At 42.7% G+C, this 19,834-nt stretch overlaps 1 protein-coding gene and 1 pseudogene across 2 annotated transcripts in view; one reads left to right on the top strand and one right to left on the bottom strand.

Annotated features, from left to right (window-relative positions):
- Nucleotides 1-7,212: 7,212 nt before the first annotated feature.
- Nucleotides 7,213-19,834, bottom strand: part of LOC147195963 (leucine-rich repeat and fibronectin type-III domain-containing protein 2) — a 125,413-nt gene continuing 112,791 nt past the window's right edge. For both annotated transcript variants that reach the window (XM_086128087.1, XM_086128088.1), the window contains one exon: nt 7,213-9,815. In XM_086128087.1, coding sequence (XP_085984213.1) covers nt 8,825-9,815 — 991 coding nt within the window. In that variant the 3' untranslated portion in view covers nt 7,213-8,824. The remainder of the gene's footprint in view (nt 9,816-19,834) is intronic.
- Nucleotides 18,422-19,192, top strand: LOC147195964 (uncharacterized; annotated as a pseudogene).

Raw genomic sequence — 19,834 nt, 5'->3', positions numbered from 1 at the left:
ACAGATCGTAATGGGAACGTAGGAAACTAATTTATTTGCTGCTAAAAACTGTTCAAATGTGAGCGATGGAGAAATGGAGGATGACCCGTGTTTCGTATTTAGGCGCCTGCGCAGTGCCACCGTCTACTGTGGTTAAGGTGCTTCATTGTTTTCATCGCATACTGTATATCAATCCTGTTCAATTGTCAGAGAGTGCTCCCCGTCGTATCCCAAAGAGGACAAAAAAATGGAAGATGTGGAATATATGGGTACTCTGTATGCACATTTGAATGTGAACCACCTGTGCTGTCAATGGATGATTTCACGAAGGCTTCAAAATGCTGATCATAAAGAAGAAGAAGTAATGCAGTATTCATGGCAAATCATTGTGTGGTGGTATTGCACTGCTTGAGCTAGCAAATTGCCGTTAAATACTAAATGAAGACAAATATGAAAAAGAGGACAAAGAAGAAGAAGAAGAATACGTTCTTGGAGTCAGACGATGGCGGTAATGCACCAAAGGTTGTTTGCCTGCTATTGAAGTGGACGAAGAAGACCTGCCGAGGCATGTTGCTGTCAGGCAGCACCTGCTGCAAGATTTCCAGGGAAGTAGAAAGTAGAGTGAAACAGAGTTTGGATGAACCTTTACTAAACATGGGTGCAATTTTTTTTCAATGCAAAGTAACATTTTTTTCTTCGGTGAAAACAATAGGAAAGACATTCTCCATTTGCAGTTGTCAATCAAGCACCAGCAGTTGTCAGGTGGAGCGGTGGCATGACGCAAGATAGAAAGAACCGTGAGGTGGAAATGAGCACTTATTCTTGTAAATGTGCCATGTCTAATGATTTAATGGAAGGTAGAAGGTTAAATGGATTTAATTCCATGACAATTGGCTTGGCAAATGATTGGCAGGAATATTTGCAATTCGAAAAATTCAAACACCAGAGTTCACCATCCCTGAGTTTGATTCTTCTGAATTACATTTAACCACTACGGCAAGCCCGCCTTAATTTTGATTTTTATAATCAGCCAGTGCATTAGAATAGTCATTTTTGGTTTAACCACTAGAGTGAAATAGAGAGAACCGCAAATATCTAGTGCAGTCATACCTCGGTTTTCGACCATAATCTGTTCCAGAAGACTTTTCAAAAAGCGATTTGTTCGAAATACGAAACTATTTTATTAGCCCATGGTTAGGGGCTAATACACGATGCAGAAATAACAAAAAAGTGTAAATCAACAAACACGTCTGCTCACAACGAACCGTACACGACACTTCCTCGTGAAAGGAAGCCGAGAGTACTTGAGTGGCGTATTCGGGTTTGCTCGGTCGTAATCGGAGGCATAAATATCTCGAATGTTTTGGTCGAAATCTGATTTGGTCTATCACAGAGACGTTCGAAAACCGAAGTTTGACTGTATATGTAGTTCAGTGTTACTGCTTGTAGTATGAGTGTGTTGGGCATTTCTTTCCGAACCTTGGCTGTGGATGGTATTATAAACCACGCCATGTGCACAATGTACACAAGGCAGATTTAAATCTATGAAGTGTGTATCCTGGGATCCAAATGCACACACGCGAGTGTGCAAATGACGGTCTTCCCCTGCACGGGGATGATGGAGGCAGTCTTTTGGCAGGCTGGGATAGATGCTAGGTGGAACAAGGTTTTCGTTTTTTTTTCCCGACTAAGGAAAGCGACAAAAATATGAATGCACCAAGTGACTTGGATAAATCACTTTAATCTGATTACTGGTCCTGAAATAGTCACGCGTGAGATTACTCTTTACCCAATAACGTTGTCATATAAGTGTCACTCAGTCATCACTGATTGCCAGTCATCTGAAGTTGCCGATCTGTATGGTTTTCATCTTAAAAATACTATGCCATCTCTCATCTTCAATAGAAAGTCAATGTGGGGCATTTGGGCTAACACGGAAGTACATGATCTCACAACTAATCGATATCATCGCTACACTGTGATAGAAAAGCAAGGTTTTGAAATATTTGTGCATTTCAACATGTGTACTCTAAACACACCCCAAAACAGAGTCATTTCAAAGGACAGCATCCTCATATTTTAAATTGCAATGCAGTGATATCATATTCTAAGTACCCAGGTTGCTCAAAATGATATTTGAAATTAATTAATAAAAGGGCATTTTGCTAAAGTAAGAAAGTCATTAATGTTGTGAGAGTTCTTGGAAAGAAGGGAACATTAGATTTACCTATTTTAACTCCAGAGATTCTACTACATTACGAATGCTTACTAGCAATACTAATGGAATATTGAGAAAATGAATTTAGCAGAGAGTGCTATTATTTTTACAGAATAGAAATTAGATGTGGTATGTTCATTCCAGGCTCACTGGCTGAGTCGTTAATACATCCGCTCCCTAGTTCTGAGAAATGCAGGATTTGGTATTCCTCGTGTTCCTCCCATGCGTGGGTTTTCTCCGGACACGCCAGCATCCTCCACATTCAAAACACATGCATGTTAGCTCAATGGAATTGTCCATCCAGGTTCATGTGAATAGCCGGGTTTACAGGGAGCCATGCATTCCATTTAGTATGAATCGAAATGACCAAATTGATACACACACACATATATGCACATTTCATTTGGAATAAAAAGGCAGAATCCAAATGGAATTTTTTTTGGAATCGCAGTGGTGGTATATTCCTTTTGCCAATCCGAATGACGGTTCAATCAGAATAGCCAAGCCGTGTCCGGTCTGTGCAATCTGTCTTGACAAAAATGCATCGCGACGTCATCATATTTGTACTTTTGAATGGCAGAGTACTGTGTTCAGAGTACTATGCTCATGACTCAACGCTTGTCTGCATCAGGAGAAAAGTGAGTGAGCCGTCCATTGCTTAAGTGTTGCCTAGCAACGCGTCTTGCCGCACAGGCGCACACGCCACTTCTATGCATTTCACGACAGGCATAACGACAGAAAACAAATGACTCAAACTCTAACTTACCGTTTTCCACCATAACAATGAGTGCAGTTGTGAGTGGTGCTTTCAGACAGACTCCAAGCCGCGCTGTCCCCTGGCTTACAGCAAACTGGATGTATCTCTCTTTCTCAGGCCCCATTTTAAATCCATCGACGCTGTGTTTTACTAGCCTCATCCTAGCTTAGTACAAAGCTACTCTGTCTCTACTTTGTCTCACAGGTGCAGCATATGTTTGTTGAACACTCCCGTTTGTTTGATGCCAGTATGGCGTTCAGCTGGCTGTTAGCTGGCCAAAAGCTGTGCAACTAACCCGAGCATCCGCTTTAATGAAGCAGACCTTGTGCACTGCCCACAGAGATAGGTTAGACATAGGGACAATGATCAATACAAACATTCCTCTTTGATGACAATATGATCTGACCATTCTCACGGGAAAAATAAGATTCGGCGTTCGTTTGTGACATTTCCTATCCTGCCAAAATGGCGTCGTTTCTCCATTGAAGAGATCATTTCCAAGAAAGAAAGTCTTCCTTGTTCAGTCGTATTTTGAATAAATGTTTTAGTCTTTTTAATGGGAGATTGATCTTTCCACTGGCACTGTTGGAGATGGCACACTGAGCTCAAACAGGCCTGACTTTGTCCATCCATCCATCCATCCATTTTGCAATCCGCTTTATCCTCAGGGTCATGGGGGTGCTGGAGCCAATCCCAGCTGTCTTCGGTCAGTAGGCGGGGGACACCCTGAACCGGTTGCCAGCTAGTCGCAGTGCACACAGAGACGAACAACCATACGCGCTCAGACTCACACCTCGGGACAATTGTGTTGGCCTACCCTTTGTGGATTTGAGATCTTTTCCAGCTTTTCTGAGTTATAAGCAGCAAAGAAAATAAATATACGGTGGGATTTCTGATCACATGGCAGTTTTATTTGACGTAGTCTTATCGCATGCTGCTGTGAAATCTGCCGCTCCTCGTTTTAAACGCCGAATTTTTAACCCTCGCACTGCTAGTCGTTTCTCTGATGCCTTTAATAACCTTTGCGTACCCTCGTCGAACACAGAGGAACTCACCTCTTGGTTCAACTCATCATGCCGTGCCATCCTGGATTTGGTGGCTCCTTCAAAAACTGTGCTCCCAAAACCTAAACCCTTGCCATGGTTTAACGACATTACCCGCGCAGCTAGGCAGGGGTGTCGCAAAGCCGAACGCAAGTGGAAAAATGATAAATTGCATGTCTCTTATCAAATTTGGAAAGACTGCTGGCGTAATTACCAGCTCACAGTAAAAGAGGCCAAAAGAGAATATCTGTCGGACCTTATTCAAGCTAACCGTCACAACCCACGCGCACTATTTAAAACGATAGATTCTGTACTCAAACCCCCTCTGCCTACTTGCTCGGATTCTTCACCCGAGATGTGCAACAGATTCCTTCAGTTTTTCATTGATAAGGTCTCTACAGCTAGGACTCCGGTCTCAAATACTGCATCTGACCCCTCTGTCCATGTTCCATGTTCAGCTGTGCTAAATTCTTTTGAAACTGTGTCCTTGGCGCTTTTGGAGGATGTAGTTCGCCAGACGAAGCCATCTGGCTCCCCTTGCGACTCTCTTCCTCCGCACTTCTTTCAGGAGGTTCTCCCGAGTGTTGGCGCATCAGTCTTGGATATCATCAACAGCAGCCTCTCTTCTGGTGTAGTTCCCCAACAGTTTAAACATGCTGTGGTCCAACCCTTGATCAAGAAACCTGGTCTTGATCCAGATGTGCTGTCAAGCTTCAGGCCCATTTTCAAACTGCCTTTCATTTCCAAAATTCTGGAAAAAGTGGTGCACATGCAGTTGAAATTTTTCTTGGATGAACATAACATCTTGGAGGTCTTCCAGTCAGGTTTCAAGACGATGCATAGCACGGAGTCAGCCCTGTTACGCGTTTCTAATGACATCCTCCTGGCAAATGACTGGAGACCACGTGTGTCTAGTTTTATTGGACTTACTGCAGCATTTGATACCGTGGATCACAGTATTCTGCTGACTCATTTGCAGCACTTGGTGGGCATTGGCGGCAGTGCTCTTGAGTGGTTTAGGTCCTATTTAGCTGACAGAACCTTCTGTGTCAGCCTTGGCTGCTCTGAGTCACGCATTGCTCCCCTGTCATGTGGTGTTCCACAGGGCTCAATTCTGGGGCCTCTGCTGTTCTCGCTGTATCTGCTCCCATTGGGTTCCATCTTAAGGAAACATGGTATTCCCTTCCACTGCTATGCAGATGACTGCCAGATCTATGTCCCACTGAGCAAGAAAGACGCCTTCTCATTAAGGCCACTCCTATCCTGTCTGGAAGAAATCAAAACCTGGATGGCACAAAATTTCTTGAGATTCAATGAAAAGAAGACAGAGGTGATATTGTTTGGTCCCAGTGGCCCTTGTACATTCCATCCTGTAGACTTGGGCCCCCTGTCTCCTTATCTTAAGTCAACAGTCTCAAACTTGGGCCTTAAACTGGACAGTGATTTCAAACTCGATCGGCAAATTGGTGCCGTTGTTAAATCCAGCTTCTTTCACCTTAGACAGCTGGCCAAAATAAAACCAGGATATCAGGCAATTGCTTGTTACAGGGAGCCGAGAGACAGTGAATGAGATATTTGTTAAGAATGAGACAAGGGTATCAGTTCTAAAATATTACATAACAAGATATGACAGTTTCCAATTTCATCTTGCTGATTGACCCCTTATGGCCATTCTCAGGTGTTTTTGTTATTTTGTTTTCCAATATTACATTTCAAAGATCTTTTCTCTACTCTGGCAATTTTGAGCCACATTTGGGACAGCAATTATAAGAAGGAACACAATGATGACAAAATCTTCGGGAGCAATTACGGCTCAGGGCATTACTCAAGAATAATGTAAATCGACGGATATTTGCAACATAGCCAGACTGCCCAATTCGTTAAATTTACATGTTATAGGAGAGCATTAAAAAATAAATAAATACAAGGTACATTTTATTGACTTCAACCGTAATATGGCCCAGCAAATTTCAATCGTTATGTGTGGTCTGATTAGGTGCTAATTAATTTTAATTTAGGTGAATATCTGGATAAAAGCACAGATTTAGTTGTTGACTTGTGAGCTTCCAGACCCATCCAATGGAGCCACGGAATTTATGTTTTTATTTTGTTTTTGTGCGGCTGACACTCAATTTGTAATCTATATTAAAAGGATTTACACGACTGGAGTTGAACATCATAATCTTGTATTTTATGATTAATTTTATTAACTGGGGCGGCCCGGTGGTGCAGTTGCGTTGACCTCACAGTGCAGTGGTCCCGGGTTTGATTCCGGCTCCAGCCCCCCTGTGTGGAGTTTGCATGTTCTCCCCGTGCCTGTGTGGGTTTTCTCTGGGTAGTCCGGTTTCCTCCCACATTTCAAAAAACATGTGTGGCAGGTTAATGGACCACTCTAAATTGTCCCTAGGTGTGAGTGTGAGCGTGGATGGTTGTTCGTCTCTGTCTGCCCTGCAATTGGCTGGCAAATGGCGCCTCCTGCCCGAAGAAGCCCAAATGTCCATCACACAAGCCTTATTCGAAATTTAGCTCTCGTATGATGAGATTTACTCTGGGATTACATTTATTCTGTGGCAGTGTAAACACCTCCTGCGCAAATTATGAATTGGGGCCTTGTAATGGGCCCTGGCAAGGAGCTGCATGTATTTGTGATGTGTAATAAGGGCAGTGCTGGGTTAGCAGCACCTGGAGTGATTGCAGCAGCTGGACAAATGCCTTGGGCCACCTATAATAAATAAAAACAGTGAAAGGGGAAGGACACCCAGGCGATATTTGGTATATGAACCACACATGCAATGATTCGTGTAATTCAAGGCACATAGAACACCAGGATGTGATGTTGAAGTAAAAACACAATAGCCATGGGAATTTATGAACATTTTATCTTTCTTTCTTTTTAGAAAAAAACACTTTTCCTTTTTTTTTTTTTGTTTAAATCCTTGAGTCGCAGAATCATGACTAAGCCAAGTCACGCACAGACATTTTATTCTTTGCAGCGTGAAAAGGGATGTTACAAGTTGACACAAATAGAACTAGTCAGTTAAATTGTCCATTCACAAAATACAAATGTATCTTATCAACAATGGGGTCACTTCTTGGGATATTGGAGTTGTATTTGTCTTTTTGGTAATCCCCAACTCAGTGGAGGCAAAAGGTACTGTAGAACGCATAGCCGATTTGATAATATGACTAATTGAGAGGAAACAAAAGACAATGTCTGTCAGGAAAGATTTTTATTGATTTGTTTGTATGATTTCAGTGATTTTTTTTTATCGATATTTTAAGAACAAGTACTTTGCCACTTGTCTTCCTGTTTTGGAAATTCCCATTTCACTGAGCCAGCTAAAAACGACCAAGTTAGTACACCACAGCAAAGCACCCTCACTGTTTGCTTGCAATGAAAATAAAAACACCACCAAATGATTTCCCCACATTTACATTCCACCCAGTTATTTGTACAAAATATGCCAATATACAGAATGCTACACCTAGCGATCAAAACGATTGAGAAACAAATTGAGAAACAGAATCAGATGCAGCAAAAACCGACAGGATATCGAGAAAGGCATCAAAATGGGGAGTGGATATATCTCACTTAGGCCATAATTCTAAATAGCCACCAATTAAAAAGAAGTATCATTTACAGCTCTAAATGAAAGACAATGAATGATGTACAGCTCATTGGATGACTCAACTCAAGCAATCTATAGCGCAGCAGCCGATTCTTTGCCGTTTTCCTCCATGCCATCTGGTTTTATAGTTTTGCCCATGATATGCAACATTTCTAACTTTGCGCCAAGTATTGATATACAGGGCTCATTGTGGACATAGCCCGACTGAAATATCCTCATTTTTGACATTGCCAAAAATTAACCATGACGAATAATGAGGCTTAGAGTCATCTTACTTTTGTCACCACCTTTAACTGAGGAATACAAAGCATATGAAAGTGAACAGAGTTTGGCTAAAAATGATTTGATCTGCTTTGTGCTACATTTCTTTGAAACGTGTGCAAACGAGTCCATATCTGTCCTACTTTGACCCATTTCTTGCCTTGTCTATTTCAGTACAGTTTCATCTTAATTGCTTTCCTGCAACTAACCACTAAGCCTACATTTACCCAAAGTAGACAGCGAGACAAATTTGATACCTTTCAATCTTTGACTTTGTCTTGAAAATAGGGCCACGTGGTAAAGATTGTGCTTGGTCTATTGCGTGACAGGAATGAACAGTGGATAAACATAATCTGTTCTGAAATGCTCTCTATGAAGGCTACTTTCTGTGATGTTTTGATTCTTCTGGATAACCGAGCTGCACATCTGTGACTGGATGTATCACTCAAAATAATAAATAGTATAAATGATAGAAAACCTTGGTAAAAGTAACATTTAAATCTCCTCCATTGTGATCCTGTGGTCCTCCGATCAACTGTGGCAGTACTGTAGTCTTATTTCACGCAGTGGGTCACACAAAAGTACACCCCATTCACCATTTGTGCGGCAAATCCACTTGGCAGTCAATTCATTTGATAAGATGCAGTAAATCCACTCAGTTTCTCCTCTTTTCCCTCTTGTGATACTCTCATGTGCCAAGTTGAGAGAACGTATTCCAGACCATTGCTGTGCAAGCCAAAACTCAAGACAGGTGAAATATTTTCTATATACAGTCCAAGACTGTCTTGAGTTCAGAATTTTGTTGAAAAATGACACGGTTGAAGTGTAATACACAAAGACTGGTCCCATGTGGAACACGTCTCCCTTTTTGATCATGTCTATGATTTAGATTCAGTAGTTAGCATTGTTTGGCCAAGTGCAATCCGCACAGTAGTACTCAAACTGTGCTCTCCATCACCCACTCAGAGCCCTCTAAACTCGGCTTGTCATCCTCATTGTCATCGTACTGTAGTAGCATGCCATTCACTGACAAACTGCGTTTCGTCCAAATGTTACTGATCCTGCGAGGATAGCTGCCACGGCACTGTGTCGACCCCACATGACCCATGTCAAACGAATGGCTCCTTTTAGGTTTCCCTTCCTGGGGGAGCCCGAGCAGACGGCCCAGCATGGTGGTGGACTCCGCTCTTCCAAGTAGAGGTTCTTTGTCGGAAAGGGGCGCGACGGCTCCTGGAGTCATGGTAGTGGAAGCGGTGGAGGGGCCGGCTGCACCTTGACGGTCTCTGGTGATCCCTCGCAGCTCCATTGTGGTGAAGGCTCCTAAAAGGTGGTCCAAGTTTGGTTGTGGTTTGTGGCTGTGCCGGTGCCTACGGAATTTGCTGCTGGGAAGGGTACTGCATTCAGCTCCTCGCATACTGTAGCAGTCACCGATCCTTCTTCCTGTTTGACTATCCAGTGAGTTGGAGGAGGATGACGATGAGGAGATGCTGCTCTGAAGGGATCCACATTTAAACTCGACCATTTCCTCACGCATGACCACCACGGCCGACTTGACTTGTGGCGGGGCGCCGTTGAACCTGTTCATACCCCCATTGGTCTGTGAGTAAGTATTACTTACAGTGGGTAACTTTATAGTCTGGATACCGCTGGTCACCTTATAGCGCACCATGAGGATGATGATAAACACCAGTAGCGTGGCCACAATGATACCGCCAATGACCAAGATCATGGTGCCACCCAGGAAACCACTGTGAAGAGACTGGCATTGGGGATACTCATCCGTGGTCATGAATTGGACACAGCCTACAATGTTGGTGGCTGTGAGCGTGGTGGCACTGTCATCCCAGATGGCCAATACACACAGATCATACTGCATGCCCGGGACAAGATTGGTGACTACGAAAGCTCTGTTAGTCATGGGAATCATCCTGTAAACACACAGATGAGAAAGAAAGACAGCGTTAAACAGTGCACAGTGCAAGTACTGTACTGTAGTCATTGTAGAATGCCTTACACAAGAGTCATGGTTTAGATACCGCGCAATAAATGTATGGTGTTCCCTCACTTTAATGGGGACCAGGATCCTGCCGCGATAAGTGAAAAACCGCGATGGAGCCTTGGCTCCCCATGAATTTTCCTGTATGTGCATGTGAATAGTAGCATGTTTAAAATATGTCAACAGTATTTATAGTTTACATATGTAAGACAAAGACTACAGCAGTATATGTATTTACTGAAATCTTTAATTATAAAACCTTATATGGTAATTAACATTCATCAGCATTGCCTTCTGAGAGAGACATAGAGACTTGTGTTACTCTCACTGTTCTCACCGCTCTGACGGTGTAGCTCCCGTTAGCCTCCAGCTAGCTGCTAGCCAGCTATCCCCGTGCAGCTGATGTGTTTATGATAAGACAATTAATTGGTATTGATGAGGAGGAGACAAAGAGAGACTTGCCGCTTTTTTTCCAGACAAGCCCAATCACCCCCTCTCCTTCTCTCACTCACTCGCTCACGCTCACTTTCATTTTCACTCTCGCACTCCCTCTCGCTGTAGCATGTGTGCCTCCCCTCTCCCTGCACGTAGCAAACACAACAGATAAGAGAGTACACAGCTGACAAGACTGATCAGAGTCAACAGCAAAACTAGACATTGATCAAAGTCAACCACGTGATGAGACATTGATCAGAGTCAACCAGGTAATGACACATAAGGGAAAGTGCTGGGCGGGGCATCTCGCTAATCAACTCAAGGGATAAATCCACTCGTGCTGTCATTGGTCGATGTCTGCACCATGAACCAATCATGCGTACAGCCATGTACAAAACCTCTGAGTCATTCAGCATTTTTTTTCTGAACACAATACTTTGGTAAAAAAAAAAACTGCGATGTATGCAAAGCTGTGATGTAGCGAAGCCGTGATAAACGAAGCGCAATATAGCGAGGGATTACAGTATACCCATTGAAAAAGTTGAAATATAAGCGAATAAATGGGCTTATGTGCGATTAAAATAGAATGCTAATTCTTCATGATGCAATGTGACTGCTGTTGAAAATGTTACAAGGTATTTATCAGTTTAATAACAGTCTAGGGTGTAAAGTAAAGTACACATGGGGTTTGTTACTTTTTGCCATGTGGAGAGATCACATGGTTAAGTTTAGGACACGGGTATCCAACAAGTAGCTCTTTCTGAGGAGTTCGACAATGACGTGAGCATAAAGTGCCTTATTTTCTTTTATTAAGTCAGTTAACAGCTATCCTATCACTTTGTATTACCATGAACCGAGACAGTTTGACAATCTCCAGCAATAAGACAACTTTGACTGTTGTCCTTTGGTTGCAGCAGCGATAAATTACAGGTTAATACTCGCCAGCATCAACAAAAGGACAGCACCCCGGTTTGGAATGCTGATTGCATCTTCTATTGAAAGGTGTTGACAAAATAAGTTTGTTGAAACGCAAAGATTAAAAACAGATGACAAATTATGTTCAGGCTGTCATTTTACATCGAAAACAACAAACCAATGGTTTCAGCATTCTTCCATCATTAGTAGCCATCATTGACTTATTGGTTAAGTTTGGACTTAAAGAAGTTTGTTTGAGCTCGGAGAGCATCGAGAAACATTTACTATCTACACTATTAAGGTGGAGACGCTTGATTTTTCAATACAACTAAATAATAATGAATATTCAACAGCATCAATGTACTTGCAACTCTCATTGTGAAAAAGGAAACCACTGCTCTATTTATATGTGGCAAAAGCAAACTTTTGAGGTTGAGTGTGGCTTTCACATCAGTGATCTACAGTACAATGTGTTTCCCATTGTTGTCGAGTTTGCTGACTACATAATTGTTGAATGTGAAACATCACATAAAAGGTCAAGGTTGTTCAAAATTATGTGAACCGTCGGTTTCTCAAAAAAACATTGGATTCATTTAAATACCGTATTTTCCGCACTATTAGGCGCAACTAAATTCGTTTAGTTTTCTCAAAAGCCAACAGTGGGCCTTCTAACATGATGGGCCTAATATATGGATCAATATTCTGATTTCTTGGACATAGCATTTTAAATGTTTTGTAAAGTGCTTTGTTACAGCTACAGTGGTTGTGAAAGCTCTGTATAGATACAGCTGGATTCTCTTTAGTGTAGCTCTATCTAGTGGATGCATAACGCAACCGTAGCCACTTTTGTAGCTTCTATTCTATGCTCCTCATAATGCGGTGTGCCCTATATTTGAAAACTGTTTTAAAATCGGCCATTCATTGAAGGTGCGCCTTATTCTCCGAAGCATCTTATAGTGCGGAAAATACGGTACCTGATTTGATCGTGTACGTCCCTTGGGCATGCTAAAAATGAAATGTCATTGTCTCCTCTTGGTCTCAAAAAAATACATTGCGAATTTTTTATTGAAGGTATTTCAATCATGTGCCACAAATGTACCTATTCGAAGAGAGCACAAAGTTAGTTGAAATGACCCATTTTTTGTCTTCAGTGTTGTGCATTTACAAAGTACACATTTTGTCTTGTCATAGTCTGCAGGTGATAAGCGGTGCCTAATTCCCTCCAAACACTTTGCTTAGAATTGAGGCCAAAGGCCCACGCCACACCGAGCAACACAGCCTAACATGACTGAACTGTTTTGGCAGTGTGCGGGGCTCTTCAACTAGCAGAAAGCCTCCTTTGCGAAAATGCCCGAGTGCAGTTAATAATGGTGCAATCATAGCCAACAGCCTCTTAAAGGAGAAGTCAAAAATTTTCTTGATAATATGTTCCATTCGGCCCCACTAATTTAAACATGCCATTCTGATTAATATTGCGTTTGTGGAATAGGAATTCAGAAGCAAAATTAAACCATTTTAAACCATCTCTGTGGCCAATTTATCACTTGCTGTCAAGTGAAAATGACATCACAATTTCTCGGCTCAGCTTGCGGATATCGAATGACATGACAAGACTCAGAAAACAGGTTAGCAATGATTGGACGTTACCTGAACGGAGCCACTGTGATGTCCCTCTAAAGACGGATGGATTTTGCTGCTTAAATCATATTCAACAAACGCAATATTAATCAGAGTGCCGTGTTTAGACTAGTGGGGGCGTGTAAAACATATGATCGTCAAGAGATTGAAGCTGTAGCAGCCAGGGCAATCAGCTTCTTCCTTGTCAATCATGTAATTCCAGTTATGGCTCAATGAATAAAATAACAGAACCCGTATGTGAAACCTTAAAATGTTTCGTGATAAAACCAAGGGTCACAGTTTTTTTGTGCGCACGTGTCCGTTTTCAGATGTGCGGGTGTGAGTTGCTGATCATAATTTGTCCGCAGTTGCCCAGTTCAGTTGCGCTTAGCCATATTGCTCGGTGTGTGGCAGAGCGAAAAGTTTAATCTTAGTTCCGTTCAACCGGACATCTTGTTTTTCACATTCTGAAAGTCCCTGAGGTATTTTTACAAACTGCTTTGGGGCTTTCATGAGGTTTCCTTCAAGCCACTAGGCCATAAAACCCAGTGCAGTGATGGGTTGCAATTAATGTTATCTCGAACTTTCTCCCGTCTTCCCCAAGGATTTCTGCAGCTCAACCAAAATGACTTTTTGGAGAGCTGACAAAGAATGAAACAGTAGAGACTACCAGTTCAAGAAACAGTCTTGTACTTAAAGTGCCATGTACACATTATAGAGCATCCTGTCAAATATTTTATTTTAATTCGCTCAGAATTTATCCAGCCATCCATTTTCAACGCCACTTATCCTGAACAGGGTGTGGGAGAGTTGCTGGAGCCCATCCCAGCTGACTTCGGGTGGAAGGCAGACGACAACCTGAAATGGTCGCTAGTCAGTCGCAGGGCACATATAGAGACAAACGACTATTCGCACCCACATCCACACACACCGTCACTGAGTGGGAACCGATCCCACGCTGCCCGCACACAAGTCAGGCCAGTGTACCACTACTGCATCAGCGACTCGGCTTAATTTATGATTATAATTATATCATTTCGATAATTTATCGTTCTTGCAAAGCTGCAACATACAACTAACATTTTAGCAAGTGCAATAATTATCTATAAATAGGAAATTTTGCTGTTCATCTATCTCTATTCTTAGCCTTGATCCTTCTGAACTCCCTCTACCACACATACAACATTGCTGTTGCAGTTCATTATTCATCATTAATTGCCTTTTTCCATAATACTTTTCCTCATGCATGAGGGACCTTATGCAATCTTTTCCTTCCCCCACAAGTCTATAATTCATATTCAATCTCATCATTGCAAGCGTCGATGTGTCTAACCCATTTTTGTGGGTGCCGAAGCACCTCGAAAGCAAATCAGAGCACCCCCAAAATTTGGGACATCTTGAGTTTTACTGTGCATGCCCTTTTTTTACAAGCTGGAGAATAAAATGAAATCAAATCAAACTTTATTTGTACATCACTATCCATACATAAAACATTAACGCAAAGTGCTTCACACACAACCAAACGTGAACAACTCCCCACCCTGCACACACACATATATATATATAAAAATCCTCGTCTCACCCCTCGGGTGGTGTCCATCCTCCATTCAGCTCGGGTCCTCTACCAGAGGCCAGGAAGCTTGAGGGTTCTGCGCAGTATCCTTGCTGTTCCCAGCACTGCACATTTCTGGACTAAGATATCCGATGTTGATCCCGGGATCTGTTGCAACCACTCATCTAGTTTGGGGGTCACTGCACCGAGTGCTCCGACCACCACAGGCACGACTGTCACCTTTACCTTCCAGGCTCTCTCCAGCTCCTCTCTGAGCCCTTGGTATTTCTCGAGTTTCTCGTGTTCCTTCTTTCTGATGTTTCCATCACTTGGGACCGCTACGTCCACTACAACGGCTTTCCTCTGCCCTTTATCTATGATCACGATATCTGGTTGGTTCGCCATTACCATCTTGTCAGTCTGGATCTGGAAGTCCCACAGGATCTTCGCTCTGTCATTCTCCACCACCTTCGGAGGTGTTTCCCATTTTGACCTTGGGGTTTCCAGTCCATACTCCACACAGATGTTTCGGTAGACTATGCCAGCCACCTGGTTATGGCGTTCCATGTAGGCTTTCCCTGCCAGCATCTTACACCCTGCAGTTATGTGTTGGATCGTCTCAGGTGCCTCTTTGCACAACCTACACCTTGGGTCTTGTCTGGTGTGGTATATCTGGGCCTCGATGGCTCTGGTGCTCAGGGCCTGCTCCTGAGCAGCCAGGATGAGTGCCTCTGTGCTGTCCTTCAGGCCAGCCCTCTCGAGCCACTGATAGGACTTCTTGAGATCGGCCACTTCAGTTATGGTCCGGTGGTACATCCCGTGTAGGGGCTTGTCCTGCCATGATGGTCCCTCTTCCAGCGCCTCATCTTCTGTTCCCCATTGTCTGAGACATTCTCTGAGTACGTCATCCGTTGGAGCCTTCTCCTTGATGTATTCATGGAGCTTGGATGTTTCATCCTGGACAGTGGCTCTCACACTCACTAGGCCCCGGCCTACTTCCTTTCGGCTTGCGTACAGTCTCAGGGTGCTGGATTTCGGATGGAACCCTCCATGCATGGTTAGGAGCTTTCGGGTCTTAACGTCCCGTTTATATATATATATATACATATATACTGTATATATTATGTTGGGAGGGAAGACATTTCATCTGTGCTGTATGTTACACATACATACAGCACATTTGACAATAAAGTTGTATTCAATTGTATATTTATCAGGTGTTTTATCATCCGAAAATTCCGATATTTTCGAGTAACGAAACATTTCAGTTTTAATTTATTCAATCCACTGTCTCTCACAATGTTATAGTGATAAAAGGGGTGTCACAAAATGTTAAATTGAATTGGGAAATCGGTTTTGATTTAAAAAAATGTGAGATAATTGAATCGAACCAAATCGTTTCACTTTAACCCTGGAGAACCCAAGAACCCTTTTCTTCTTTGGAAAATGATGAATTTTACATTAAATGACTGCTATATGTTCACTGAACAGATTTAATGCTTTGATCCTAATTTAGGATTAGGGCCAAATTTGACCCTTTGGGATTTAAGGGTAGCATTTGAGTAGCAGAATTTATAGGGGCCAAAATTGACCCCGTGGGTACTCCAGGGTTAAATCAAGGTACGTATCAACTCGTCTTTTATTCGAGGGATCGATCTTTCAATAAAATGTCACATTTACAAAAAACAGAAAAGTTTGTAAACTTCTTGATCCATACCCGAACTCGATGAAATTGTTCCACTTTAAAATAAACCCTCTTTGAAACGTGAGACTGGTGTGAAAATTGTACTGTATCAACAATTTCTTATTCCATCGTTTCGTGAACACATTTGAAATAACCTAGCAGTTTAGCATGGTTGACGATTAGCAATTCTTGTCCTGTAATATATTACTCAGCATGTTTTTGTGTTAACGATACTTGTCTGAAGTGTCTCTTATTTGCTGCTCTGGAGATGATGATTAATGACTTTGAAAGAAGTGGTGGCTATTTAGCCACCATGATCGCCAGCCAGCCACAGCGATGACGGCGCTACAAAGCTACTTTTCTAAACGGGGAATATGCAGTAAGGCCAACAAACGTTATCGCAATTGGGTGACTCATAGACTCCAAATCTTATGCCACCCAATCACACATGGTACTTACAGATTCACTTGCAAACTCCAAGTTAATCAACCACGCATGTCATCTCATCATTAGGTGGAACATTTTCAACTTCCCAATAACTGCCTAACAGATGGGGAATGCCCAGAACAAAATACACATCCAAACTGGAACACTTGGCATCTCTGGCTGTGGCACGACCTCAAGAGAGTGATTTGCACCAGTCATCCGACTAATATTGCTGAACTGAAACCGTTTCGTAAAGAAGAATGATCCAATTTTCCTCCCGACCATTGGGCAGGTCCGATGTGCAACTACAGGGAACATTTGGTTGAGGTTATTGCTCCTAAAGGAGGGTGAACCTGCTATTAAGTCCAAAGGTTCACATACTTTTTCCACCCAGTACTGTGAGTTTTACATGTTGTGTTCAGTAAAAAAAAAAAAAAAAAGTGATGTGTCGTTCATGAATGATTCTGTTTTGGGAACTGATTCTTTGAAGTGAAGGATGATAGCCAGGTCCTGATTGGGAGCCAATTTTTTTCTTTTATTTTTCGTGGGTAAAGCTGCAAGTGAAAGTGAAGATATGCGGCAGCATCTGTGTGCCGACACTTTGCAGAAGAAAGAGGTGACAAACACACACAGAAGTTGGAGTGAGGACCTGACAGTAGTGCATAGCTACAGTATGCAGTGAAAGACTACGCACAGCCAAGGTGACAAAATTATTGTCAAAAAAGAAGTGAAATTTGGAGATATTTCAAATGTATTTGTTCATGGACAGAGTGCATACTTTGCAAAATCCAAATTTCACATCTGGCTTGCTCCACAAACAAGCTATATTACGCATATGCGTGATGCCCCTCGTACACATCCCCAGCCTTATGGGAAAAGACTTGTCTCAAAGTTCTTCAAGCAAAGAAATCTACCAGATCCACAAATATTAATTTTCATATTTTTCAGATCCAGAAATATGTGTGCATTTATCATGACTTATCGCGTGTTAACATTCAATTCACCTTGTGAATTGATGTGTTTATGGATTAGTGGGCATGTGCATTTATTTTTGAGAAAACCCCCCCCAAACATGATGCCGTTTTCAAGATATTCACACACAACTTCAAAACATTCATGAAAGGCCATCCCTCCTCCATCCGCTAGGGGGCAGTGTTGCTGTCTCCGTTGAATGTCAAATGAGTCACGTCCCGTTTTTTGTTTAAAACCTGGAAATTGAGAAAAGGAAAACAAGCCTTGATCTGATTTTATTTTGGTTAGTTAGCACAGGTCGGGAAAGAAAATACAACTGTAATTTTATCTTCTTCAAGTTTACTTTGCCATGACGCGGCTTGCATAAGAATGTCTTTTGGGTAGTAGCCGGAGGGCTCAGTGGGTAAGACCACCGACTTTAACACAGGGGGCTGGGGTTCAACTCAGTCAGATCACAACCAAGGGGGGCTTCGGGTACCCGTTAACAAGTTGAACGACAATCAGCTACCTCCTCTACATGGATGACATCAAGCTGTATCCCAAGAACGAGCATATCGACTTTCTGATTCATCTCACAAGGATATACAGCATCGGAATGTCATTTGGACAAGGTAAGTGTAGATGAATGATATCTAGATGAGGGGAGATGATCACAACCGAAGGGATTGAATAACCCGACGGCAGCATATGTGCAGGACAGCTACAAATACAAGCCACAAGCAAATAGCATTCATGAAGAGGCAGCTCGAAGGGCAGAGGTAGATACTGAATAGTCATCTGAACGGCAAGAATAAGATCCTGGACATTACCAATACACAGAGGGTTCCATACGAAGTCCAGCATCCTGAGGCTGTACACAAAGCCGAACTAGTGGGAACATGTGCTAGTAAGCAGCACGAGCACCATCTAGGAGGAAACAACAGGCCTCCAAGAATACATGAAGATGATGGCCCCCAGGTACAACCTGCTTAGTGAATGCCTCAGGCAACAGAAGCCCAGTAAGGAGAAAGAGCAATGGAAAGTCAAGACCCTGACAAGATCAACAGAGATTAGACAGGATCCCAGCTGCAGGCTGTGCAAAAAAGCCCCAGAGACAGTGCAGCATTTCAAAGCAGAGTGTAGTTCCAATATCCAGGACACTGGAACAGATGCAATCCACTGTTGTCAAGACAAGAAAGATCCATACAATGCACAGAGGGTTCCACACCAAGTCCAGCATCCTGAGGCTTTACACAAAGTGGAAAGAAGGGGGTCGTGGACTAGTGAGAATCATGGGTACAATCCAGGAGGAAATAACAGGCTTCCAAGAATACATCCAGAAGATGGCTCCCAGGGACTACCTGCTTCGTAAATGCCTCAGGCAACAAAAGCCCAGTACGGAGAAGGAGACAGATGGATTGTCATGGAAAAAGCCTGCATGGCATCTACCACCAATAAATTGAAGACGTGGCAGACATTGAGAAAACATACATGTGGCTGGAAAAGGTTGGACAGGACCATTAACACAAGGTGAATAGACGCTAGGGTCTACCACATCTGAGAGGACCTTAGGTGCAAGCTATGCAACAAAGCCCCAGTGACGGTGCACCATATCACAGCAGGGTGTAAGATGCTGGCGGGCAAGGCAAACATGGAGCGGCATAACCAAGCAGCAGGAACAGCATATCTGGACTATAGGTCCCAGGATGAAGATGGCAGACACCTCTAAAGGTGGTTGAGAACAACCCAGCCAAGATGCTGTGTGACTTAAAGATCCAGACTGACAGATTGGTGATAGCCGACCAGCTTGATCAAGTGGTGGTGGATGAACATCAGAAGACAGCAGTGGTGATAGATGTCGCAATCCCAAGAGATACCAACATCTCTCTCTCTCTGGCGACATGGCATCCACAGTCATGGATTGGTCCTGTTTTTGTTTTTGTTCCAGTTCCGGCTGGAGTGGAGGGCGTTCCCTCCAGCGGCACACCTGTTTCTTGTTTCAATCACCATGGTATTTAAGGACTCCGACTTCGGCCATGCTTTGTCAGATTATTGACTTTGCTCACTTTATTGCATCAAGCGATATTTTATCAACCTCTCGTTCGTGTTCATAGTCACTCTCATTTGCGTTGATCCTTGTTTTCTAAGTATTTTCATTACTAAGTTATCCTCTCTTGACTTTGGTTACGCGTGTTTGGACTCTTGCCTTTTCATTTTGTGTATTCTCTGTGTTCATTATTTCCTTGCCTTCTGCAAGTGTCTTTTGTTCATGCCTTGTTTTCCTGGCTTTTTTTTCACAGCGATTTCTGTGATACATCGTAGTTGGTGGCCATTTTATTGGAAATGGTTACAGCGAGCTACCATTATAGCG

This window comes from Hippocampus guttulatus, chromosome 13, assembly GCF_054856545.1.
Source record: "Hippocampus guttulatus isolate MCC_2025c chromosome 13, RoL_Hgut_1.0, whole genome shotgun sequence".
In the NCBI taxonomy this organism is placed as follows: Eukaryota; Metazoa; Chordata; class Actinopteri; order Syngnathiformes; family Syngnathidae; genus Hippocampus; species Hippocampus guttulatus.
The sequence above is the reverse complement of the archived record's forward strand: the minus strand, read 5'-3'. Positions and strand labels throughout refer to the sequence as shown.